This window comes from Tyto alba, unplaced genomic scaffold (assembly GCF_018691265.1).
Source record: "Tyto alba isolate M040663 unplaced genomic scaffold, T.alba_DEE_v4.0 Super-Scaffold_22, whole genome shotgun sequence".
Lineage (NCBI taxonomy): Eukaryota > Metazoa > Chordata > Aves > Strigiformes > Tytonidae > Tyto > Tyto alba.
Window position 1 is genome coordinate 31,883,306 of NW_024881296.1, and position 25,691 is coordinate 31,908,996.

Consider the following 25,691-nt stretch of genomic DNA (forward strand, 5'->3'; position numbering starts at 1 on the left):
GGGGTGGCCCGGCCGCAGGCCGGAGCGGCGCGGCGCGGGGGGAAACGGGCGGGCGCGCCCCGACGGCCCCAGGCGGAGCGGGGCTGCCCCCCCACCCGCGGCGGGACTCCCCGCGCTTTTCCTTCCCCTCACGACGGTGCGGCGGGAGCGGCGGGCCCCGGCCGCCGCCCGGCGGCTGCCCCGCTGGCCCCTCCCCGGAGCGGGGCCGGGGCCGGGGCCCGGCGGCCCCACGGGAGAGCGGCGGCCCCGCCCGCTGCCCGGGCCGGCCCCTGGACGGCGGGGCCGGGCGGCGGCGCGGGCAGGTGAGCGGCCGTGAGGCGAAGCCGCCGCCGCCCCGCGGGGCCTGCGGGCGGTGAAGGCGAGGGAGGAGAAGTCGCCGTGGAGCGTCGCCTTCCTCCGCAGGTGTCCCTCCCGGCCCGCGGGCAGCGGCGGGGAAGGTGGCCCGGGAAGATGGTGACTGTGGTGACGAAGCTGGTGCACTACCTGCACCTGAGGTAAGGGCGGGCGGGCGGCCGCTGTCCCGCGCCCGTCCCGCCGGGTCCACGCCGCCCGCCCCACCCGTGAGCCGCGACGCCGCCTCCGCCGCGCCGGGGTGCGCCGAAACGGCGGGGAGAGAGCGGGAGGGGAGCTTCGGCGGCGACCGCCGGATGCTTGGCGGTGTGGGAGGGACGCGCGTGACAGCGAGGGGCGGCCGGCGCCGCGGGTGGGAGCGCGGCCGCTGCCGCAGCCGGTACCGGGCGCTGCCGGCCGCCTCCGTGGGCGCTCCCGGCGGCGTCGGGCTCCTTCCAGCCCTGCCCTGGCGCCGCGGGAGGGCAGGGCGCTTTGTGGAAAATAAGGATTATTAGTTTATGGTCCGAAAAGCCCGTGCCCCCACTGTGCTTGGTTGGCGTGATTGCAATAGCGTGGATCAGACAAACTGCGTGTTGCTTCTTTTTTATACGGCTTCTGGCAGGATACGTTACTAAGCCGTTTCTCACACTATTATTCTAATCAGAATTTAGCAGATAAATACAAATATTTTTGTTGTATTGAGTGGGGAGAAAGCAAAAAAAAAACAAAACAAAAAAACAAACCAAAGGCAGTCCTGGTGATGTTCTACGTGTATTTTGTTGAATCACAATTTTTCTCCTGTACATGAACACTTCATGTGCATCAACAGACCTGACTGAAAACAAAGAAAATGTATCAAGAGGCAGCATACATTGAACCAGAAGTTTAATTTGTGAAAGCAGTGATATTTTGGTGCAGCGTTTTCACATGGGGCATGCCAGCTCTGGGAACTGATTTTAGTAGCTAATTCTTTACTAGTTAGCCATAGCAATGAGTGGAAAAAAGGGCAATTGTACTGTAACCTTTTATTGGTATGATTTAAGACTTGATTCCTAGGATGTCCGCAGTCTGTAGATTTTTTTTTAACAATTACTAAAATAATAATACTTTGACTTGAATTACATGGGAGAAGCATGTTATGTCACCAGTTTTTAACCTGTTTTTTTACAATAGGATGTTTTAACTGCTAAAACTGTTAGCTATTCTGCAAGCCTATTAGCTATTCTACAAGCCTAGCCAAAATCACAGCTCTAATTTTATAAATTTGTGCAGTTTTGTGCTGCTGTTCCTTTGCTGGACAAATAGAGAAGGAAGTCAAGAAGGAAAAATTGCTGCCAATTCCTTATGCTTGCCTCTCTTCTCTTGCCCTCCTCGCAACAGTGGTTAGTTGTTTAGCAGCATGTTACTGCTGGTTTTGAACCAGAGCTTCATGGCTCTATTTGTTTTATAAATGTCAGACAAAAAAATATCTTGGCCTCAAAAACTTTATAATATAAAGGAAATTAGGAAACACTGAATAATGCAGGCAGATGGGGGAATGCAGCAAAGTGATAAAGTTATGTTCTTAAACCAGCAGCCTGATCACTGTCAAACATTTTGTAGGTATCATGAGAAAAGTTGCAAAGAGGGTAACAAGTTTACTAAACTTAAAGGAAGCTCTTCTTATGCTGGATGAGCATGAAGGTATCAAGAAAGTGTGATGAGCATATCTGAAACTCTAATAAATGCAGGGCCAGTGGCCTGGCTGACGGCAGAATTTGATTATTTTAGTACTGAGTGAAAGAAATCAATAAAATTAGGGAAGGTGTTAAAAAGTCCAGGAGTTTGCTTTTATAGGAAAAGTAGAGCTGTTGGAGATGTGGCTGCAGAGGGACTCAGTACATGCAACAGGCAAAGAACTGAATGTTACTAGTCCTGAGTGAACATGGGTTAGGACAAGTCTCTGTCAAATCTAAATAAGAGGATAAATACTTCACCAAGTATTGCTGGAGTAGTAAATAGTGGCAGTATCTGACAGGAAATAAATAAGCAAGAGGTGTTCCGTGGAACCAGTACACATCAGCAAGATAGAGTGGATTTGTATGCAGAACAGATCAGGGAAGGGTACTTGTTCACCTTTAATGAGTCTGTAGGCTTAAAATGCAGCTTGGTTTTAGCAAAATCACATGATACTTTTGTCCATCCACATCACAAAATCATGACAGATAGGTGATGGATGTTTTTCAATCCAGACATTGCAAGTTGGGCATGAATAGGTACTATTGGGCATTACTGTGTGCTTATTCTGTGCCTCCACCAGCAAGTGACCAGCAATATAACAATGAATCCAGAAAACAGTAAAGTAGAAAAGAGAGTGCGTATGTATGAAATTGTCTGACATATTCTTGAAATACTATTATTTCTTATTAAACCATTTTAGTAGGCTTCTGGGTAGCCATGCAATATTTTTTTTCTATATGTGAGGGTGGAAACAGTTAAAAAACAGTTAACAGCATGGAAGCCAAAAAATGAGCAGTTCAACTGAGTTAGGAATAGTTAGGTAGCTTGTGTGCTGGGAAAAACACTTATCATCAGCACTGTCCCTTTTTCTCCCCTGAGTGCAGCATACGCAGAAGTGTTAAGGGTCAGCTGTCATCTTTGTACTCCGTGTAAGTTCTTTACCAGCAAGGCCTGGTTCATGAATTGGGTTTTAAAGTTCTGCCACAGTTAAGTGAATAAATATTATGCTAATATGTCATAAGAAAAAGATATTTGAACCTGAAAAGCTGTACTTAATAAATTCATAAGAATACAGTTTGTGACAAGATTAGACTGTGCCAGTAAAATGGTATACCGGGCAGCCCAAATAGTTGCTATTATCAGATCCTTAGAGAATCATAACTATGCCCTTAATTCAGTACTTACTGAGAAATGGATAATTAATTAAAATCACTGCAGGACTTGCACAGTTAGCAGAAATGTGGACATCATAGGAATCTGTCTTACCTTTGAATCTGATGCCTTGCGAAACATAGGATCCTGAAGCTACAGGAATAGTATTACAACCTTGGGCACTATACAGCTATTCTGAAGAATGCCCTTTCTGAAAATCATAAGTGAATACATTGAAATACAGTAATCATGCTCATTAGAAGAAATCATGTAGCAGTACTTGGTCTCTTACACTCAGCTTGACTAATTAGCCCTTATAGAAGATAGTTCTGTACCCATTTAAGTTCCATTCAGCTCAGTCATAAACTTCTGATTAGTTTTTCAGACAAAAGCAGGCTCACTGAATGGGAATGGATCAGCTAAGAAAATAATTGTAAAAATACTAAATTATGTTCTCAACAAGGCCAGATGTTTTCATATAAAGATACTTTATGTAATTATCTCTACGTAAACAAGGATTTCACACCAAGTGAAAGCAGAGCAGTATACAGAAGATGAGATGAGCAGTGATTCTTGAGAACAACAGACAAAGGAGATGGCGGCAGATAGAGCAGCTCCCAAGAACAACACCAGGCCACACAAGCAACTGAAGACAAAGACAGAGATTATGAATGTAAGACATTCACGAGGGGAGTGAACATTTGGTGCGACCAAGGAGATCTCCACAGTAAACTGTATTGCAGAAATTTGAACTGAAGCATGGCTGTGGTAGTTCCTCATTTTAGGAAATGAAAATGATTAAGCTACACAGGTGGAAAATAGCAGTTCCAGGCTTGAAGTGCTTTTTTGGAAGTTCAGTATTTGTTGTGAATTCATTACCTGTTTTTATAACCTGTTTTTGTAATGTGTTCACATGAAGTGCAACAAGACTGTTAACTGAAGCAGCAACTAAGAAGACTATTTTAGAGTGGTCATGAGATCCCTGCTTTTATATGTGAAGTTTTTATATCTTTAAAAAGTTGGCCAGCAAATAAAAAACCTTGTGCTAATACTGTCAGTAGCATCTTCCTTCATCCCTCTGATTCCAACATCTTTACACTCACCAGGAGGTCTTAGGTTATGCAGGCTTTGGTATGAGCATGGACTTAAGGATCTGCTTCTTAAAAATCCATGATCTGGGTCTCCGTGGTTCAAGATGTGGCCTCAGTCCTGCTTGAGGAATGTTTCTAGCTGTCCTGGCACGTTTTTCTCAAAGGAGCCTGGGACCACTGCACTGCTACTCCAACATCTCAGCATGTGGCTGTGCATGGTTAGCTTGAGGCAGGAACAAAGAGGAGAGAGAGAGTGAGGAAGCAGAGGAAGGAGCATTACTTCCTTCTGCTTAGCGGTCCAGCAGAGGTTGAAGGTACTGGTGATGCTCTTACAAAAACACAAAGTCTGGACCTCTTGATTCAGCATCCCTGACTACCATACTTGGAGAAAGTATTTCCTTGTGAAATTTCTTTTTCAGAAGTTTCGTGCCCCTTTTAGAGCACCCCAGGGAACTATGATTCCTGAGTCCCACGGGAGGTCCTTGCCTCCACTCTTCTGGGGGCTTGGTACCAGCGTGGCTGTCTCCAACGGACAAGTAAAGGAAACAGGGTTCTGCTGAGTGCTATAGGTGAGGTTATAAAGCACAGGTATTATTTTATGGTTCCTTATGCTCTTGCACTAGCATGCAAGTGGTCTGCATGGACCACCGCTTGGTCTTTGATTCTTACCAACTCCCCCTCTTTCCTCAAAGCCAAAGGTATACTTGTACATAATTTTGTTTAATTTGTAAAATTGTAGATTAAAACAATTAACATAGTGGGGCACATAGACCTGAAGTGATGTTGTTGACTTCTGAAGTTCTTGAGTTCATTTTCTTTAAGAAGCTTAATGTATCTTTAACATATTTTTTTTTTTTAATACTTAACGTACCTAATTTCTGTTGCTTCTTCAACAGTGTAGGAACATGGCACAGGAGGATGCCAGGTTGGAAAGAACTTCCTAGCTCACTGAGTGCTACCCTCTGGCTTATAAAAAAAGCTACCATCTCTAATATATTTCATAAACATACTTAGCATTTTAAGAATTAGGTTGTTTGACCTTCTTGATGGATGTGCTAGAACCTTGCTTCTATTCATTTTTAGAAATAGATTTATAATTTTCAACCTACAGTTGCCAGTGGAAAGTTTCTACACATTTCTTTTATATCAACATTGTCCATTAATTTTGTGTTGGGTTTCTGTGTGTGTGGTGGGGGTTTTGGTAGCAGGGGAGGGGGCTACAGCGGTGTCCCCTGTGAGAAACTTTTCAAAGCTCCCCTGGCTCCAAGTCAGACCTGCCTGTGCACCCGGGCTGAGCCAGTTAGCTATGGTGGCTGCGCCTCTGCGATAACGTATATAAGAAGGGGAACCTGGGAGGAGGAGTTGGGCTTGTGAGGAGGAGTTATGAGGGAGATACTTACGCAAACACTGACATCAGCTGAAGAAAGGAGGAAGGGGGAGAGGTTCACTGGAGCAGAGACTCCCCGGCAGCCCATGGTGAGAGGGCAGGCTGTCCCCCTGCCACCCGTGGGGGTCCATGGTGGAGCAGATGCCCACCTGCAGCCCATGGAGGAGCCCACATAGGAGCAGGTGGCTGTGCCTGAAGATGGCCGGGACTCTGTGGGAAGCCCGCACTGGAGCAGTTCATCTCTGGTAGGACTGTGAGCTGTGGGAGGGAGCCACACTGGGGAAGTTCATGAAGAGTTGCAGCCTGTGGAAATGACTGATGTCAGAGAAAGTTTGTGGAGGACTGTCTCCTGTGGGAGGGACCCCACGCTGGGGCAGGAGAAAGAGTGTGAGGAGTGCTGCCCCTGAGGAGGAAGGAGCGGCAGAAACAACGGGTGATGAACTGACCACAACCCGATTCCCTGCCCCCCTGCACCACTGTGGGGAGGAGGTGGAGAAATGGGGAGCAGAGCTGAGCCAGGGAAGAAGGAAGGGGTGGGGAGAAGGTGTTTATAAGATGTGGTTATACTTCTTACTGTCCTACTCTGTTTGATTGTTAAATTAAGTGGTGGTGGTGTTTGAATTAAATTGATATTCTTTTTCTTCCCCTAACGGAGTCTGTCTTTTGCTCGTGACCATAATGGATGAGTCATTCCTCCCTGTCAGTATCTCGATCCCCGAGCCTTTTGCTTTACTTTCTCCTTCCTGTTCCTGAGGGGGAAGGAGCGAGCAAGCAGCTGGGTGGTTCTCTGTTGCCCTCTTGGCTCAAACCACTACAAACTTAAATGGATTTTCCCACCCAAGAAGTCTATGTTTATGAGTACTTGCAAACAGCAATTTTATTGTTGCTTCTTAGTTGCCTATGCTGAGTAGATTCTGCTCTTTCCCATCTGATTGTCCATGTTTGAATATGTCTTTCCTGATCATGAGTGATCAGAAGTGACACTATAATTTTAACTAATGTCTGATCAATGTCTGTGATGATATTAAAACTCTGCTATCTAGCCTGATACAACTAGATATGTGTAGGACTGCATATGCCTTTTTTATTGCTGTACTACACTGAGTCTGATGGTTGCCTGATGAACAATTAATATCTGTCATTTCAAACTGATGAGTCCCCAGGCTTATAGCATAAAATCTAGTTATTAAGTCTATTAAAAACATGCACTTGTGTCTCATTTTTATTTTTTCAGTCCTTTTATTAATCCATTTTTCCTGTATAATATCCTGGACTTTCTCCAAATTGATATCCCTAATTTCATACTATTAGTAAATTTAACATTTTTCTTTTTGTGCCAAAGTTATGAATAAAAATATTAAGTAATAAGATCATTAGTAAGAGATAACCTTGAGAAATTTTAATAGGAAGTCTCCCTTTCCCCCAATTCATCAGTTCACTTTTTGCTGTAATGTACTGCTGACTCTTTTCAGCTAAGTCTTTCCCCAGTTTACAAACTTGCACTATTCCCAATCTCCTGTTTGTGTAACTGTGTATGTAGTTATGTTCCTTATGTGGTACAGTGTCAAATGCACTACTGAAGGCCATATAGGTTAGATCTGCTTCAACCCCTCATCTTTAATACAGGTTATTTTATTACCAAAATCTGTATTTACCTTGGTAAAGCCATGTTGTATTTTGTCCTGGGTTTTCATTTACCTCCATGTCTCAAAATATCTTTTCCTTTGAAGTTCTTGAAAAGTCTTGCACCCTATTGAGCTCAGAGTAACAGGTGTAAAGTTGCCAGTTTTTCTGGTTTTATTTTTCTGAATTATATCTGTTCTGTTGGCATTCTCTGGTAATGTGGCATCACTGGAGCTGATAGAATTTTTTAATTGCCTACTATTGAATTCATAGGTGAATTGTTTCAATATTTGGGGCAGGAGATTATTTAGTCTGCCTGGTTTAATATTATCAAATCTTAAAAACTTTGCTTCTATCTTGAATGCGATTTAGTGTTATACAAACATTTTCATTAGTTGTCAGGCTTTGCTGTCATTCTCTTTTCAGAAGATTGAGTCAGAAGGTTTTGGGGTGGCCATGCCAACATTATCTTTGATCTCAATTCCATTCTTACTGTGTATCAACTTTGCTGCAATTTCATTTCTCTTTTTCTATATACTGTCAAAGAATAGTATACATTTATTTTAATTTATATTGCTAGGTCTCAGGACCTCTCAACTGTCAGGACTCAGCTTGACTTCTGACAATTCTTATTTTATCTCTACACTTTTTCACCTCTAAGACAGAGCTTTCTTGTCATCCCCTGCTGCACTCCCCGCCCCCATCCTTTTTTGCAGGCTTTTTGCTCATACCTTATGCAGTGTTTAGATAAATCCATTTCTTTTTTTCAACCAAAGATGCTGCACACTTGTCAGTTATCTTTATGGAGATGCCAACTCTTTTCTTCAGAGGATAGTGAATATCCAGGAAGCCCATGGCGAGGCTGTAGAACAGAGAACTCGAGGTCTTAGACTTGGGAATGATCTATGTGTAAGCCTGAACTCATATTTTTGTTTAAAAGTGAGATAGGATGAAAAAAAGGCATGCACTCTGCAAAATGCTGTTAGTAACAACATACTATTTAAAATAGTCAATTCAGCCCATTTTGACTAACAAGGGTTACTGATTGATTGTGTAATTGATTGATTACTGATTGATTTGCTCTGCAAAGATGTTGCCCTCTTCCATTGGCACATTTGTCTCGAAAAGAGGATGTTTGTTCGTCACTGCTTTGAAACAGCTTAAACCACTTTCTGACCAATCTATGATAAATGACAAAAAAATTCTCAAAGTGAATTGAGTGCCCATCCAGCAGTTTTCACTCAATTAAACTTGACTAGCTCTTTGACTAAAGAATGCCATCACCAATGTTTTGTTAGCATTTCCTTTCTCACCATTTTCCTCCATGTGTTACCTCCTGGAAACCACACAAAGGCAGAAGCCCCAAAAACATGACATGGGACACTCACCATTTCAGCCTTTCACCAGGTGTAGTAGAAAGGGAGGCACTCGTGCCATTTGGAGGTGGAGAGTGGCCCTCGCCACCAAGGAGAAGGCCGGCTGGCAGACATTTCTCAGACCGCATCCTCTCTTTCTGATATTACCTGTCAAGCCAAATGCAGCCCTGGCTGAGTGGTCCATGTGGTGGCTTTTCCAGCTTTGGAAAGGAGATGGTTGGAATAGCTGTGTAGTAATTTCCATCATTTTGTTAGGGAATACAGCAGTAATGCAGCATACATGTGCACCTTCATTCCTTCATGCTCCCTAATCAGATGCTTATTTCCTCCAACCCTGCCTGATGTATCCTCTCAGCAAAACCAACTGCAGTAAGTAATTGAAAAGTCTAATACTCCCATTTATTTTTTTGCTGCAACAGTGGTCAATAGAATTGGACACTTGACTCCTATCATGTAATAAGTATAAATGTTTATTAGCCTCATTCCTCCTTTGTATTTTCAAAACCACCTTCATAATCTCTGGCCAAAAAAAGAAGCCAGTGTGGCCATCACAGTCCTTCAGCTTGGAGGGAGGTGTTACATCACTAATAATTTTTCTTTCTGCAGCACAAAGATCAAAATGAGAAACAGTGCTGCATAAAGTAAGCTTTGAGAGATCAGAGATTTAAAGCAGAAGCTTGAAGTACAGCGAAAATTACTAGAAAATTCACTCAAGAAAATAATACAGGCAAGCACATTTTACTTACCAGAAGCCAGCAACCCAGAACAGCTCTTAGCCACTATGTGTCTCACGGAGCGGTGGGAATTTGACTAGTTATCAGGTGGAGTAATTAGAAACTGAGTCATTTTGTGGAATTAATGATACGTAAGTCAAGCAATGTTATGACAGGAAGTTGGTGACTTCGTAAAAAAAGTGTATATAGTTGCAGTTGTAAAAAATATTCTTCCCAGTGAGCGTAGTAACGAATAGTGAGAGAAAAGAAATGCATGCTAATGAAAAATGTCCACACAGGCCTAAACATAGAATACAAGAAAAACCACAAGTGACAAGATTGACATTTGGAGGCAAGCTCAACACAAAGATGTCCAGCAAAGTAGACATAGGCATTCAATAAATTTAGCAGTTTTAAGAACAGAAGCCCTCATACTTTGCATCCTCCCAAAAATAAGCTTAAAGTCTAGGCAAATATTTATGGAGTTAAAAATTCTGTTTGCTTCTTCCTTATAGCAAATCAAGCCTGGACAAAGCTAATTTTTCTTATTTTGTTTGATTCTGTTTTGTTTAATACTGTTTTCAAAGTTGGAATGTCTGTAGCTTGTGGGGTGGCAGATCTCCTCATGCTCAGGTCAGGGGCACGCACCGACATCATGGCCTTTACCATAATTCCTGAGGCAAAACCAGATGTCCTAGGGATTTACACAAAGTAATGAGAGCCAGACCTACTTACCCTTGCTTACATGTATCTTCTTCTTAATGCTCTTGCTGCAGAAATTTCTTCTAGGCATTTGCTGTAGACATTTCCTCTAGCAGAAATGTGCGAGCAGTCCCTCCCCCTCTTCACAGGTGCAAACCAACCCCCATAGCCTATTCTGTAATGCTATCTAATTAACTTTTTTCCAATCCCCAGATTTCTGGATATGGCTTATGTGTGATTGAATCTGAGTGTCAGAACCTGCAAGAAAACATTAAAGAAGCCGTGGACATATCCTCAGCATTGTCTGTATGTAGTTTGCATTGCAGCTGTACAGAGCAACTTGGTGAAGGAGATGGATGCGGAAATGCTGAATCTAACAACAGTAGTAATAGCCTGGTGGATGGTGCTGCATTAGATAATTAACTTGTAAATGCAAGAGTCCAGAAAACTCAGAAATTACAATAAAGGCTTAATTTTATCATGTTGGCAAGGAACATCTAGATTCTTCCTTTATCTCTCAAATTGAACGGTCAGATAGATGCTAAGAAGTGGTAGTCATTGCTAAAAATACAGCATAGCTGAATGAATGTGGCAAAAGAAACATTTGTGGAAAAATGTCAACTTCTGTGAAGGAGCTCAGATTACAAGAACAATGTCTTTTTGGCACAGGAATTATGAATGCCAGAGATCAACATTTAACTGTGTGTGTGTGTGTGAGAGTCAAATATGAAGTTAGAAAATCCCATCCCAATCTGGAGTCACTATTAAATCAAGCAGAAAACAGTAATTTCATTAAATGATACAACTGACAGAGGAACTGCATAATCAGAATTCTGATTCCTGCCAAATGTTTTGCAACATAAAATTAGTAGGAGTAGTTTTATAGTCCTTGGTTATCAGAAAACCACCATTTACTAACGCATTTATAGCAAGTTATTGATATTCTTACTGTTTGAAATAGAACTATGAAGCTCCTATGTGCAATTTATTATGCTGGACCTAATATGAGAAAAGCCTCAAGTATCTATGGAAAGCTAAGTGAGTTCATTAGTTCCAGTTAAAATCTGTAATAAAAGACAATCTTAGCATGCAGGAAATTGAACTAGTGGTTCAGTTCATGCTTTGCAGAAGTGTCACAATGAACTAGTTAAATGGCTGGGACGGTCACTCACCTGAAAAGGAGTTGCTTCAGTTGAGAACTGGGATCCCTGCTGGAATTTACACTTACTCAAATGACAACAAGGAAAGGTGACACTCAGCCATCATAAGAGCATAGTACTTCAATACTTCAGTAATACTCCTGCAGTACTTTTGTTTGGACACAAAAATGAACAAAGTGTGTAAGTAGAAATAGTATTCAGTGGAAAGAAGGCTAGACCACTCCTAAATGAGAATTATAAACCAAATTAATGATGTTATGGTAGTATATTGTATGTCCTCTTTGCCTTGGACCTGGTGGACCAGTTTTTATTCTGAATGCTGTTATGTGATACGCATTTAACAGCAGTTAAAGGATAACAGAAGTCCAGCAGTCTTTAATGTTTCTGATTGCTGTGAATAAGAAATTAACTGTCTAAAGATAAAATAATGTGTGTTATTTTGTACCTCATGAGCCTTGCCCTTTCCTCTATGAAGAAAGGACTCTGAGCCTTTCACTCATAGAAGGGCCATTGACTCCTCTGGGTGATGGCATCCACTGCAGTCCGTGTTGCTCACATGTGCAGATGACCGTGCACAGAAAGACAGTTACAGTTGTTGTAACATATGACAACTAGGAGAGAAATGTCCTTCAGAACCAGTTTTTGTCTGTCTGTCTCAGATGACTAAATTGAGTCTTTGCCACAGAGGTGAGCTGTGGGACCTTCTCCCCTGCATGTTACTGGCATGAAGTCACTACAGTGAAGGGTGGGTGAGAGAGGAGAACTGGTCACCCACATATTTCTCCTGTAGGAAATTTTAATCCTGTTAAAACAATTTTGATCCTCTCTGCTATTCAGAGTAGAGAAGCATATGGTCCCACATTTGGTGGCCAGCACCAGCAGCAGATGAACATCTTAGATAAATGTTATGTTTTGCTATTATGACAGTAAATGCAATTAGACCTGGGCATAATGAGGGAAAAGATTCCATAGCCAGAGAAAAACACATGTTCTCTACAAATTAGAGACCCGGTATTGATTTGTAATTATATATATATGAGATAGAATGGTTTACATCTCCAATAATCTTTAAAGACTACCATCTGCCTCTAGACAAACTTAAGAAGGAAACTTAATTTGGAGAAAAACCTGCTGTGGATAGTTAATTCAGTTAAGGGATCAATTTCTAATAAAATTTAAGGATTGGGTTGTGTGATTATCCTTTGAACTACCTGCAGCAGCAAATTTGTTCTTAGATTTTGATCCCCACAGTGGCACTCAGCTTTCTGGTAATTGATATACCCAATCTGGTCAATAAAAACTGACTGAAACAAAATTTGAAGAATTTTAAAATGACTGCTTTCATAATAGCAATAATATCAGTAAAACTCATAAAAATATAAATTACAATAATGGAAGTACATTAAAATATACCTGTTATATGCAATAGTGATATGAGGTAAGTAGACTTCTTAAGATTAATTTAAAAGTAAGAATTATGAATGTATGCATGTGTACGTACACTTACTACAAATGGGATCAACAAAGATCTTCAGTATTAGACAGACATGAAATGAGGGCAGAACAGAAGTGTTTGAGTAAATGTTGGTTTGAAGCATCTTCTTAGTCCTCCAGAACTGCATGTCTGCTCCTAAGCAAAAGCAGTTTGCATGCGATGAACTCCCTGGTATACGCTGACTGCCCCTGCACTCCCATGTCCTTAGTGATTTCCTTTGAAACTCTCACTCAGTGGAGGATAAAGTCCATTTCAATTTGATAAAGAGGAACTCATGATGGTCTGTATATAATAGATTTAAGTGCAGTACGCGGTGTTATGTTTTCTTTCAGGATGTCTTTAGAGCTACTGCAGAGATACCATTTTAATGTTCTAGGCTTCATGTTGCTATCCATTTAATGGTTTACATCAGATTTATAAATCCTTCATGACATTTTTGCTAAAGGAAACATTACTTCATCTATTACACTGCTACCAACAGCATATGGTTTTCTTAGGTAAGTCAGAAGTTCAGGCCCATGTTAGAGGTTAGCTACAATAGTCATTTGTGATGAAAGAAAAGCCTGTATTAATGCTAATGCACTAGGATTAAGATGACTTGAATGCTGTAATCCTTCCTGTTTGACTGTTGGCATCATGCTGCCATCTGACGACAGCTGTTTTCTCCTTAATCTAATGGAAAAAAATGGTGGTAGATTTTGCTTGCACTATTACAAGCTCAGTCGTTCCAACTTACATTGTAGTAAATATGCACATTTATCACAATGTATACACGTATTACATCTAGTATAGTCTTGCTTATTTTTGGCATCTGCTTTAAGTACCCAAAGAACCAACTGACATTGTTCTGCACCAATATTTTATTTTTAGTTCTGTAGTTAGGAGTGTGTTATGTGGGACATCAGGATCCCAGACTTGTCATGAGAAAAAAGCCAGGCATTTGAGGCACAACAAAAAATGAATAAACATGGTATGTCATGACACTTTGTAATTGCCACTGTTGGCAGAAGGACAACCATGAAATTCACAGAGTCTTTTGAAGCTTCTGGAGCTGGAGGATCCTTCCTTGGAACAGGACTCCAGGCTGACATCTCTCTACTTCCTGCCAGCTTCTACTTTCAGGACATGAAATTTATTTCAGGACATGAAATTACATTTGCCTCAAGTATTCCCTGATCTTCACATTGCTGGGGTACTTAGGTGAAGCTTGGAGATCTGAAATTCATCCATGAGAATCTGATTTGAATGCTGTTGGATCATGGTCCCATCATAGGCACTGGATTGACTGACAGCTACTGGTATGTTCACATATAGTGAGTACATTTGGTATTGGAGATAACCTAAATGCTTGCTAAATGTCAAAATATTCATTGAAAGCAGAAGACCAAACATTTGTATTTTAAAAAGAAAAAAATCTTTTGAGTTGGTGACGCATAGAAGAGTGACTGCTGTTGGTTGTGAAGTGAGAGAATTTGGCCTGAAGATCCTGCTTCTTTTTATGGACATTTTCTGAGTTTAGTTTGGGAACACAATGAAATGCAGACATGGATAGAGGGGAGAAAAAAAAGGGTCATATTGAAAGTCAGGCAAATAATTCTGTACCTTTCAAGAGTAGAAACTCAGAACTGAAGGATCTCATGAAATACTGTATTATAATTTCCAGTGAAGTCCTTTGAAGTGAAAATAGGGACATCCACATTTACAAGAACAGTGAAGGCTATAGAAGGCAACTGGTTTGCACCCACCATTCCCCAGCACTGGCTGTGTGCTGTAGGTCATGCTAAGGATTCCACTCTCCACTACACAGGAAAGGAGGAGAAGAATTGTATGTCAGTTTGGGAACTGTTACACTCTAATCCAGATAATTATTATAAACAATCCTAATTACTGACAGCAGAAATACTCAAAGCCAGCTCTTAACTTCCAGCAGCAGAACTCCCAACTCCTGCTGTCAGAAATGTGCTCATGGTCAAGGTCTCCCAAAAGCCACTACACCAGCCCAGTAACTGTTGAGGAAAGTGAAAACAAAACTGCTCTTTTTTTTGTGAAACACAAAATATTCCTCATAGTAGGACAGAAAGGACAAATGGTCCTACTCTGCTGTCTACGCTTCCTAGCAGATGCGCACTATGAGAAACAGAATTCCTTACTTCATGTTTGCAGATGATGGTTTCACAGGCCATGGACTGGCTGCACAGAGACTGAACTGCTCATTCGTTTCTGGAATCATCCTCCTGAGTTTGTGCAACCACTGATTTGTAATTCAGAGGATTTTTGGACATACTCTTGTATTAGCTAAGATTCATGCTGAAATTGTTAGCCTAGCAAAATCACTGGATTCTGCAGTGCTCTTTTGCATTAGCTACTTCCAGTAATAAGACTTTGCATGCAAATATGAATAGTTGAGGCAAAATAAAAATATTGCAAGCCCTGGTATATAGAATTAAAAATTTCAGGTATTTTTATGACACTGCAGAATGTATGAATAGTGATCAAATATTTAGGGATGAAATGGAAGGAAACAAAATGTGGAATACCCTGCTTATATTAAAGTCCTGTTGGGTAAACTGTATGTAATACCATATTTATCAGATGAATTTGAGTATTCTCAAGGGGTTTTCTTTTATTTGCACTACCTACCTTGGTTTAGTCTGAAGTAAATACAGTTTATTTAAAATGCATTCTTAGGTTTCAGCCCTACTGCCTCAAACATAATACCACCACCAAAAAATTAGTGGGACAGTCTGTGGGCATCAATATGAGCTGGATTATGAGCTCTTGGGATGAATGTGAATGTAATTTTTCGTAGGACATAGGATCTAATAATATAGACTGACATTTTATAGTGAAAACAGATCTTTTTTTAGAAGTTCCTTAATTGAAAGATATTCTTAATACTTGTACTATTTGCTATTGCAAAATGTATTTGACAGTTGTAATTCTTTAACTCAAAATATCACTCAGATTTGGGGAGATGCAGAGGATGTCTTTCTGTTTGTCCATTGACATTTTTGATATTTACATTTCCAATCAGGGCATAAACACAACAGTTTTGCCTGACTAAAACACACCATTAAAATTTAAATACCTGTTTATTTTGCTAATACATAATTCACTGAATTAAGATAACACTGAACATCCACTGTGAGCTGAAAACTTGGCTTGCAGTTTAGGAGGGGGCCTGTGTTCTGCAGATAAGTACACTGTCAGTGTTATTATGTGTTTAAAATGCTCCAGCTACAGGGGTTAGAATTGAAGAATTGCTTCCTTTCTGCAAAGCAGGAGCAGGCCAACCTGTGCATCACAAGATCCAGGTTTAGGACTGAGTTCCTAAGAGTTATTTGTGACCAGATGTCTTCTGTGTTATGATCGTGAGCTGATCTCCTCGAATGGAGATGCTTTTAAATCTAATCAGAAAATTGTATCCTTAGAAAGTTAATGAAATTCAATCATAAAGTTAACAGGATGTGTTACTTTTAAAAAATGTTGTTTTTTAAAATAATGGAATATAATAAAAGTTTTTTGCTACTGTCTTATATACTGAATCATAATTTGTATTTTTGTCATTCATGCATATTTACACTGCTTTCATTGTTGCAAGGAACCAGAATTATTTTAAATTATGGCTTATTTGAACATAAAAGTAGCTCTACTAGATTGGAACAAAAGTCCATCTATCTGGTATCCTACCAGTGTTTAAAAGATGTCCATACAAGAGTTTTAAAACAAGGCTGACATTCCCAATGCTTTCTCCAGCTTGCAGACATATGCTGCCAGGCGATTCCTGAACCAGATGTTCTTTCTACATATTTAGTAATAGTAAATGGATTTTTTTTCTGTGAACATGTCTGGTCTTGCTGAGAACCTGTGTAAGCTTTTAGCTTCTCCAGCATCTTCTGGTAAGCAATTCTGCTGCATAATGACACATTACATGAAATGCCACCACTTTCTGTTTGTTTTGAATCAGCTTTTCATTTTAGTTATAGTTAATTCCCCATAGTTCTGGTACTGGAAGAGACAGTGAACGATCCATTGATAGAACTCTTTTTTTTCCCCTTTAAGGTTTTTATCTTACTAATTTTGGTCCCAGTCTTCAGCTGCAGACCACCTTCTCTGCCCTCCTTGGGTTTTTTTGTGATTATTTTTTTAAATGGTCGTATAATTACAGTCGCTGGCAGTAAAATTGCTAGGATTACTTGTATGAGCAACGTATACCCAACTAAACCCTGAATTAGAAATGGTATTTAATATTGTTTAAATCTCAATATTGTTTAAACATAAACACAGATTCCATTGTATTTCGTTTGTATGTTGTGTGCAATCGGCCTCCTAACAGAAAACCTGATCTGACTGTACAATTTAGGCGAATATTTATTTTATTATTAATGCGTAATGTTTACTTCACTGAGAAGATGTTATGCCAAAAGAGTTTGCCATGTACTTTTATGGCTTAAAAGACTTTCTGACATACACCAAGTGTAATACAGAAAATGCCATTGGTAGATTTGTAAGTGTATTCCCAGTATTTCTCTGTATTTCGCTATATGCCTATAATTTAAGAATGGTACGTAATCATCTATTCCAGCACTTTTCCAACACTTCTGTACATTCTGTCTGTAAATGTGAATAATAGAAAATAGAATACACATACTGGGTCCCTATGATTTGAGATTTGGGTCTTTGCAAAGCAACTGTGATGAAGCTTTACTTTAAAATATTAGCCCTGCTTTTCATTAAAACACTTACCTGCGGTCAAACAAATAAGAAATTAGGTTGACAAAAATAGTTACAGTATTCTGAACTGAATAATTAAAACTAGGGAATTCTTCTGACTAATGCAGGATCCTTGAAGCACTTGGAGGCTGGCATTCATGGCAGCTAAAAAACTTACGTACTTTCTTTATGGGAAAAAACAACATTTCAGTTTTGCCCATGTAACAAGTACTTCAGGCAGCACTTAAGACATTTAAAACTATTTTGGCTACATGTTGTAATACATATTTCTGCATAACATTACAGCACACATTGTGCTGATTCCTTGTGAAAATATCTTCCTGTGATTACTGTAATGAAATGCACTTTGCATAGATAATGTTTTAGAACCTGGTGCTTCCACAAATAGATAACTCTCAAACTGGGGCTAGGAAAAAGAAAAATTTTCAGCTTGAAATCTGCTCCTTTAAGCATCCGCTCTTATTGTAAGAATAATCTTTTATAGCAATTTTGTCATAATTTTTAGTGATGCCCCAATGCAACCGAAGGGAGGAAACTAACAGGCTAAGAAAAAGTAAAAAACGAATTATTTTGGCAGGCATGCAGCTTTTTCCCTCTAACTGTTTATTCACGGCCAGGAGCCCCTGGAGCAGCATACAGACACGTGATATCTGTGCTGCTGCTTTGGTAAAACTAAAACTAATAGATATCTGAAGGTTCAATGACTGAAGACTAATTTTCTTAATTTTTATGAGTGATTTGTGGGCTTCTGCGGTCTTGAAAACCAGCCTGTGTCATTAAGAAATGTAGTTTTTTAATAAACAATAGCTGTACTAGTAAAAGCCTTCCAGCAGCTGCAGTAGAAAAACACTTTATACTGCTACAGTCACCTAAATAGCTGAACAGGTATTAAATGTTACAAGTACTCTTCCAGTGATCAAATTTATCTATACTAGGGTCTTTTTTGTTTACCCATTCTGGAGGAGTCCAACTGGCAAAACTAAAGTGTAGTAGGCCCTGGTGAGCAAGCCCCCTTTCCCTAATTCCAATGCTTTCGGGAAGTGCTCCAAAATGGGGGGTACTCTTGACAAGTGCCCGGCCAGAACTGTAAATGTCTGAATGTGAAGGGGAGAGGGAGCTGACAACTGGTAATCCCACAGTTTTGGTGGAAGCATTGAGGGGAAGAATAGTATGTGAATCCTTGTGGAGTTTCACATTGCTGTTCCCTTCTCTTAACTATTTTTTTAACCTGAAAGAAAAGGTGGCCTGAAGTTTTTACCATATCACTATTTTGTAAAAGACCCATGCAGTACAAAGAATGATGTTGAAATAAATCAAATGGTGATCTAAGAAACAAATGCAAACAGGAAGGAGAATAATAAGATATTTGGTTGTTCTGTAATGATTCTCAATGAAAACAAAAACAAAAACAAAACACCCCACAAGGAAAAAAGCAATTAAATATTACAAACGTTTTATGAATCCAAAACCCAGAGAGCAAATAATTTGCTCGTTAATTTATTTATTTATTCCTCAAAAGAGAATTTACAAGCTCAAACAGGCTGGTGAGCCGTCCAGCTCCAGCTGCAACAGGCCAGCAGCAAAACAAGGGGCCTGAAGTCCTGGTGGGAACCACCCTGGTGCCCGCCGCTCCTACAGCTCCCCAGGGTCCAGCGTAAAGGAGCCCGAGTGTGGCAGCTGATGCTGAGCTCCCAGGACAGGAACTCGGGGCTGAAATCTTAGTCCCGGGAAAATGAGCAGCAGCTTAGTCTCTGACTCCAGTGGGGTCAACATTTTGCTTCATGTGTTCTGGCTGTAGAAAAACTGCAATATTCTGTCCTGTCATTTACAACCCCATTTTCCAAAGCTTTTTCAGCCTTTGGTGAAGTAAGGCTACCTTCTTCACAAGCACTGATGATCCCAGGTATGGAAATCTGATAACTTCTTGTTCGTCAATGTGGGCATTTACCATATAATTTATCAATTTGCCTTTTGTCTATTTATCAATATTTATCATTGCTGTCTCTGTAACAGTAGAACTTAATACAATCTATGGTAATGTCAAATAGGCAGTTAAAAAATTTGGAGACAAGTGCTGGTCGTTATATGTCTGCATATACAGGCAATGAGGGAGAAAAAACATAAAATCATGGATAATATTTGAGGCTTGCTTGTTTTTTTTGTGGCCTGTGTGCTGGTTTTGCCATGCTTCTGATTTGTCCTTCACCTTGCAGTTTGTCCTCTTAAATCCAGATTATATGTGATTGATAGCACAGAGAGAAGCAAAACACAAACAGTATAATTTTCATATGACTACTACTTGATTACCCCTAACCAGCTAAGCTAACAGAAATGTATTTTTATGATATTTATTAATATCACTTATTTTTCTGGGAAAATCATAGAATGTCCTGGAGTGGAGGTATTTGTGTGTAGTTGAAGCTCTTGTACCTCAGTCAGCAGGTGGTGAAAGCTCCTACAGATGATTATCCCCACATGTACTTCTGTAGCATGTTCCAAATTAAATAGGTGCCAAATTCCCTCAAGAGCAGTAGAGCTCCTGGTATCAGAAGTATCTTCTTTGTAATATTTTCCACCAAGTTACAATGCCACGCACACTCACATACAAGATGAGTCTTTTCAATGAGATTTTGTGAAATAGTCACATTACTGAAAGTGCTTACTTCTTATGTTTCAGTTTTAAAGATGGTAGAAAATGAGTTTGGAAAAAGAGGTAAAAACAAAAGTTTATACAGCCTATTTACTATACAAGCATTGTTAAAATACATAGTTACTGATAAAGAGTTGATACTCTGGCTGGAAACTCTGTGCCCCTTCAAAAATGTTACCTTTCATGAACGCAAAATGTGGTCCTCAGCTCTTTTCCTCTGTCTGTCTCATACACACAAGTTCACAGTATGTAAAGTAATACAGCACTTTCTTTTATGGTAAGGAAGGAGAGAAAAGAGAAGCTGAGGATTCCTTAATATTTTAGATTGTTTGTTGTGTGATAAGAGATGGATGGGCTCACGTAAATTCTGAGATGGAAATATCAGTGACCAGATTATAATGCCTTCTGGCAATTTATTTTGTGTTTAGTAAAAATAAGGGGTGGTGTTCCCTAATCCTGGGAATTGCTTTCTGTCCCTGAGGAAAACGCACGCTTCCATTGATGCAAGTTAGTAGCACCACTTCCACTGCTGAAATTTCGAGTGCCAAGATGTAACCCTCCCCTGATTTGGGAGCGCTAGCCAAGGGCTGCAGATGGCTCCTTGTCAAAGACCAAACCCCGATGCAGCTGCACGTTCATGACTGCTCGCTCGGAGCCCCGCTTTCCCTGCAGCAGCCATATGGCTTGGAGCCATTCCCTGGGTGCTCATCCCTCTTGCGGGGTACGCGTGTGCATCCTCCTCTGCAAACCACCCCGCTTCCCGCCTGCTTCGTGCCGTGCACTCGTCTTCTGGTTTTGTTCGGCACCGTGCTAATTTCTCCCAGTGAAGCATTTCATAGATTGAAATTTCAGGAGACTTGATCATAGTCAGGAGGCTTGATCATAGATGCCCTCATAATGTTTATATGTAATATATATGTTTACATTTATGTACATTTACATTGCTTTTCCCCATATGTATGCTTCTTTAAAAGATACTTCAGCTTCTCTCTTTTTTAAATTTTTTTTTCTGGACATACAGTGAATAGTATTGTACATAGTGTGAGTTATTAAATAGTAAGATACTATCTTAAATCAAAGTAAATCTAACTGCTATAACATAAATACTGTTTTTTTGGTGAATGTTTTCCAAGTGGACTGCAAACATTATGTTTTTCCTGCAGAAACTACACAGATGATATCCTGATGTAGGCAAACTTTCAAGTTCAGCCTTCTGTAACACCAGCGATTGCTTCCAACATACACAGCAGTAGTAGTATATTCTTAACTTGTATTTCTGCAGCTCTGTCTGAACTTTGCTCTACAAACCTGTCTATCACAATTTCTCTGCAGTCAGAGATGAGCAAATTATCTGCAACAGGTGATTTATTAAATCTAGTCATTTGTGACTGTAGCCTTAGAGGCTAGAAATTTAATGCTTTCTTTGAATTATTTGTGACTAGTGTGTGTGGCTATGCATCAGTCCAGAAATACTCATGAACTATATAGTTACTGCTAGGTACATGGTACTATAGTACAACTATAATAGTGCTTTGAGTTTTTACTATTCTTGCTGTTTGACTGGTATTTTTTTCAGCTTTCTCATTGGCTCCTTTCAATCACAAAGAAACAAAGAAAAACTCAAATATTTATTTCTTGCACAAATTTTTGCACAAGTATTCATGTTAATTTTCCTTCTAGTTGTTACTCATGAGAATTACAGGAGAGTTACATTTGAATAGCTATGAAGAGCAAATAAAAAGCATCAGAAGTACTATGAGGAACAAACAAACATTTTTTTTCCCCTACAGCATACGTTTGTGAATTTCTTTGTTCAAAATTTGTCCAATCCTTGTTACAATAATGTTATTGGAAAATAGCTTCCAATCCCAAATATCATACACTTATATTCAAATTTAATTCAAAATTACAAGTGCTAAGCATTGGTATCAAAACTAATTTATGCAAAAGATGTAGAAAAAAATCGGTTGTGTTAATTGTCAATTTTTTACAGAGTGAAAGCATAACAGTAACAGGCCTGGTAAGCTGGTGAAAAAGGCAAGAAAAACAAGAATGTGGGGAGTTCTAGTCCTCCTTTCTGATTTGTCTCTGAAACTTGTAGACACAGTTTCAAGAGATACTGTCCCACTAATATATTTTTTAAACTGTAGTCAGGATTTCACATGTGGTGAAAGTATGGTGCCCTTCTTTTGGATTTTAGTTAAATTTCTTGGAACTGCAGTTCTGAGTCAATATGAACCATTTTTTAAATTCATGTTGAATTCAGAAGATTGTTTAATTTCAAAATAGCAAAAATAATACTGACAGTTTGAAATATTCCATATTAAGGGTGGCTGAATTTGAATTCATTGTGTAAGATGTGAGAGAAGGAAACATTTTTCTAAGATTTGTTTGGGATGAAAAAGAACGATGCAAAATTAGTATTTTTGTCAATAAGAAAGAACTGAGAGTATTTTGCTTTGTGTTAACTTGGAAGTTTTACTGGGTGATCTTCAGTTCCAGAGCTCTTACAGAGAAGTGGTTTTCTTTCTCAGCCCATGACTCATGCAATTGTTCCTTTCTTTGTTCTGAAGCATTTCTTCTCAGCTCACAGCGACATTTCTGGATAGTTCTGGCTTACTCAGTTTCTGATTGTGTCACAATTTTCATGAGCTTGACTAAACTCAGAAGAAACTCTTCTCCTTTGTGGTTGCTGTATGTTTTACTTTGCCAGATGTTTCTGTGACGCAAATTCAGCTGTGATCAAATCTGCAGGCAACTGCAAAATTAGAAGGGTAATGAAGAGAAGAGCTCCCAGTCCATGTGCAGACTGACTGAGAGAACATATGTGAGAGAGAGCATGGTTTCAGCTTCCTAGCCAGATGTAGACTGAAAAAACTATCTCAGCCCCTGCTCGAAGCTGATCTAAAGAGGGGGTAGGGGACAGTAGCCGACACAGACCGTGAACCTGACTGATGGATACAGCCTGCCTTCTAAAGCAGCAAAGCATACGTTTATTTTCAAGTATGTTCTCCACACTTGCTAGCGCCATCTTCATCTCTGCTCAATTCATCCATAGTTACACCCCAAACGCTGGATATAGGGGTCTACTTCCTGACTTAAAGGAGAAGAGAGGTGGTGCTGTGAGTTACAGGAATCTTCCCTCCTCCTGCCTCTCCAGTAGGTTTGGTGTTGGTGGCAATGTCCAAGAAAAGAGACAAACCCAGGATTTCTGGCATTGATATGATAGCACCCTCATAACAAAGTGAATGCCGCCTGCCATTCTGTACATATCCCTTATAAGAAATTTCAGAATGAGCTTCCTGTGTGTGCTTCAATGTGGAAACCAGTCAGCAAATCTGCTCAAACTGTATCATACATGCATATGTTCAAGTCAGTCATAGAAGGACTGTAAGCACCAATGTGAGAAGCAGCTGTGAGAAGAGCTAATGTTTTTCCACAATACCATGTTTGCGATACAGTAAGGAGAGTATTTATGATGTTGTACAAGGTCCAAGTTGCTCTACAAAGTTCCAGGCTCTCATGCTCAAAAAAGATCCGTTCAAATTGAAACAGATACAGAAAGAGTCAACAAGGATGTCCAGGACAATGGAAGAACTCTCCTCGAAAGAAAACCAAAAGCACATAGCGTGTTTAAGTCAGAAAAACTTCTTGAAGGGTTATACAGCTACCTTGTATAAATGTAAAACAGGATTGAACAGGAACATGAAATACCATGCTCCAGAGTTTTTCTTTTACCTTTATTTCATTTTCATATGTTAGTGTGCATCTACCTATGCATTGAATGCATTCTCTGTGCACAATATCTAGGTGACACCTTGGGAGAGTTAAGAACGACCAAGGCCATTATATTCTGAAAATACGCTCTTTCTATAATTAGTGGTGTATGTGAAGTCATGGTTTATAAAGCCAAAATTGTATCAAAACTAGCTCAAGAGAAAGGGGACATTTAAAATCACCAGAGAGAATCCCTTAATCCCCAGCATTCATGCTAACTTTCCACTTTCCAAAAGTGGCATGAAACATCAGTTGTGGTGTTAAGTTTTCCCCAGAAGTCCTACACCTCAGATGGATATACTGCGAAGTGTACAAGATTTATCATCTGTTCTCTGTGCTTGCGGATACAGAAATCCATGCCATTTTATCCCTATTAGATTACGCACCAAAAGAAGGTAAACGTAGTGATGTAACATGAAGTAATGATGTGCTGCATTTTTTTGGTACCTTTCAGTGTAATTGAACATATGGTGATTAATTCTCATAAATAGCTAGATATTATTAGCCCTGTTATATGGATAGAGAAAGGGAAGCAAGAATTGATATGAGGGTTTGTGCAAGGTCACACTACAAATAAAAGTGGATAAATTACCACTACTGAAACTGATATACCTGTGGGTAAAATTCAGCAGCTGTCTGACCATAAGCAAAAACATAAAGCAGATGAGATGAGAACCTCAACCAGTCAACCCCCCGTGTGATTTATGTAAGTTAAGCAGATGGGCTGTGATGGGCAAGATCTGAATTTCTCCAAGGGTTGCAATTCAAGAAAAATCAAACTGGATAAACTAGAATAAATCCATGTGTTCATTAGTCTTCATACGGATAATCTCAAAACCAGCATTGGTAGTTATTGTTTCACCTTTTGCAAAATCATCAAATTAAGAATTACCAAAGCAGCCACCAGAGTGCACCAGATACATATTACAGCAACTTGCAAGAAAAGAGGAAAGTAAGAAGTGTCCATCACTCCCTTTTCTTATTTTCTTTTTTTCTTATTTTCTTTTTGCTATGAGAAACAAATCAGATGATTAAATATGTGTGTGGAGGGTGGCGGGGGAGAAGGTGAAAACTTTCAGAAATCCGGGAGGGTGTCAGTTCTCTTACCCGTGGCCACGTCCTTGCAGCTGCTTCAGTGCCAATTGTGTCTTGCTTGCTAAATTCCCCCATGTACCGAGCTGCCTCCTGATAGTATTGGACATTTTTTTTTCCATTAAAAAATCCTATGAAAATTAGAATATAGGATACACGTTAGCTTGCAGGACCAGACGGTAAGAAATGTTCACAGTGTGCTGGCTAGCAAACGTTGCCAGCTTTCTGTGTACAAGTCTGCTTTCTGTGTGCATGTGTGCACTTCATCCCCATCTTTGATACTCAGGGATACATAAGCTGGTCTGAAACACTTCCTACATAGCGGTACTATACATTTCAGAGTACTGACTACTCCACATTGTGGATGCCATATGGTGCACACTGTAACTGAACATTGCGTTTTCCATATTTTGAAGGGCAATGTAAAAGCCTTAAAGGTGGAGCTTATGTGACAGCTTTGGACATCTGAATGTGACCCAGTCATGTAGTCAACCTCTCTAGTAAGTGGAAATAGGCAGTTCTAGAGCATGATTCATCTCTGTGTCCTAAAGCGGACGTCTAACACAGGACAGATTTTGCCCTCTAAAAGTGCGTTTCTTCCATGGACTTTCAGTGGAGTGTAAAATTGCTTGCATGGGTGTAGAGATCAAGAGTAAAGTAACAGAAATCATACCCTGAGTATGTAACCTG

At 40.0% G+C, this 25,691-nt stretch overlaps 1 protein-coding gene across 1 annotated transcript in view; it reads left to right on the top strand.

The window, feature by feature from the left end:
- Nucleotides 1-244: 244 nt before the first annotated feature.
- The window catches only part of ARHGAP18 (Rho GTPase activating protein 18), a 95,849-nt gene continuing 70,402 nt past the window's right edge, over nt 245-25,691 (top strand). The window contains exon 1 of the mRNA XM_042795827.1: nt 245-494. Within this exon, the coding sequence (XP_042651761.1) occupies nt 451-494 (44 nt within the window). The 5' untranslated portion in view covers nt 245-450. The remainder of the gene's footprint in view (nt 495-25,691) is intronic.